Below are 1,830 nucleotides of genomic sequence, written 5' to 3'. Positions count from 1 at the left end.
CCGGTGGGTTTTCTCTTCCAAAGGTCTTTCACCAGATCTTCAGTCGATGGAGCAGATCAGACGCATCATGAGACCAACGGATGTACCTGACACAGGTGACACACAAACACTCACACACACATAAACACTCACATTAAGCGAGGGAAGAGCGCTCCTTTTAGTAGTTGTTGGTCAGTTCAGTTTAACACGGTAGAAGAATAATAGTACATTTAACAAGAGTATAAATACATTTTCCATGTAAAGCTTGTGACTTGTTAATGAAAGTACATTTTGTATGCATCCCAACTCAGTCTCAGTGCTTTACTGTCAAATGTGCATTACCAAGAACTAAGCGTAATACTATTAGTGACTGTGGTGGTTTTGTTGGACTGGTTTAGGACGGTCTGCTGTTGTTTTGCAGGTGGTCGAGGATGGTTACGAGTTCTTCGCCAAACGCCAGCTGGTCACGTTGTTCTCGGCGCCGAATTACTGCGGCGAGTTTGACAACGCTGGAGGAATGATGAGCGTCGACGAGACCCTGATGTGCTCCTTCCAGGTCACATGACTTCACCTCCGCACACCTGATCTAACACCGCAGCATCAACTGATTATGATTTTTGCATCTTCATGACAATTAACACCATTCTCATTACTGGAATGTAAAAAGTGTACATTGTGTGTTTTCATAATTATTCACGGTCGTGAAAGTGTTGATGTTTTCGCTGTGTTCTCAGATCCTGAAGCCGTCGGAGAAGAAGGCGAAGTATCAGTACGGCGGGATGAACTCGGGGCGACCCGTGACTCCGCCCAGAACGGCCACGCCCCCAAAGAAGCGCTGAGGGGGCGGAGCCACAACTCTAGTCTGGCATGAAGACTGTCTTGAAAATACAAATGTAGTTAAAGAAATCACGTTGTTGTTTTTTTTTTTTCTTTTAAGGCATATTTTATTTTGCGTTTGGTTTGATTTGACCTCTGAATCTCTCTGTGTGCTGCTTTCGTTTGACTGTAACGTCACGTTTCCCAGTGTTTGAACACTCGCTCTGGTCGCGTATCAGGGCGCTTCATTGCAGCTTTTCTCGACTGCTCTGCGTCTAACAGGACGATGTGCGTCGACTAGGTGTTTTTGTAGTCAGGCGTTTCACTCTTCGGGCCTGTTTGAGTCAAACCGGTTCATAACATCTGGATTTTCAGTAATAAAGTTTAACGAAGCTTTGACGTGCCAGTATGTTTTGAAGCCTCTTGTATGACGTGTCTCTTATAAACTGTGTCCCTTTATTAGTTTCTACTAAAACTGTGTGCTTCACTGGTGATGAAGAAGCAGATGTTTGTCTGTATGTAGTCAGACTGTACTGTATGGAAACCCGTTTATATGAAGAATAAAGAAAAAAGGTCATTGCAACTTTTTATCTCAATTTTTTTTTATAAAGTTGCAGTTACCTTTATTTCCATTCTGTGGTGGAGGAAAGAAAATGATACATTCAAAAACAAATCCGACTTTTTAGTTTACGTCAGTTTTTAAATGTTTTGCTCAGAATCAAGAGAAAAAAGTGTGAGATAAGAAGTCTTATAACTTTTATTGTTTTTATTCCGTGGTGCTTCCATAGTATTGGGTCATAAAGTTGCGTCTCGATTCTTGTAAGAGTTAATCAAAATGAATTATCTGGACGACTGCCGTAAGGCAAAAGAGGATCTGCTTCCTGCTGAATCCTCTACCGTCCCACTGTCCTGAAGAAGAAGAGATGCAAGTATTCAGTACTTCATTAAGAAAAGCACTTGAAGTATGCAACATCAAAATAGGGCTTATGAAGTATGCATTACATAGTTAAAACTACAAATGAAGCATTTAACAAT

The 1,830-nt window shown here is 41.5% G+C and overlaps 1 protein-coding gene across 1 annotated transcript in view; it reads left to right on the top strand.

Annotated features, from left to right (window-relative positions):
- The window catches only part of LOC107564127 (serine/threonine-protein phosphatase PP1-beta catalytic subunit-like), a gene marked incomplete at its 5' end in the record, with an annotated part of 2,183 nt that extends 805 nt beyond the window's left edge, over positions 1–1,378 (top strand). Inside the window, 2 exons of the mRNA XM_016249133.1 lie at positions 401–535; positions 714–1,378. Coding sequence (XP_016104619.1) covers positions 401–535; positions 714–818 — 240 coding nt within the window. The remainder of the gene's footprint in view (positions 1–400; positions 536–713) is intronic.
- Between the last annotated feature and the right edge of the window lie 452 nt (positions 1,379–1,830).

This window comes from Sinocyclocheilus grahami, unplaced genomic scaffold (assembly GCF_001515645.1).
Source record: "Sinocyclocheilus grahami isolate Dianchi unplaced genomic scaffold, SAMN03320097.WGS_v1.1 scaffold912.1, whole genome shotgun sequence".
Taxonomy (NCBI): domain Eukaryota; kingdom Metazoa; phylum Chordata; class Actinopteri; order Cypriniformes; family Cyprinidae; genus Sinocyclocheilus; species Sinocyclocheilus grahami.
The sequence above is the reverse complement of the archived record's forward strand: the minus strand, read 5'-3'. Positions and strand labels throughout refer to the sequence as shown.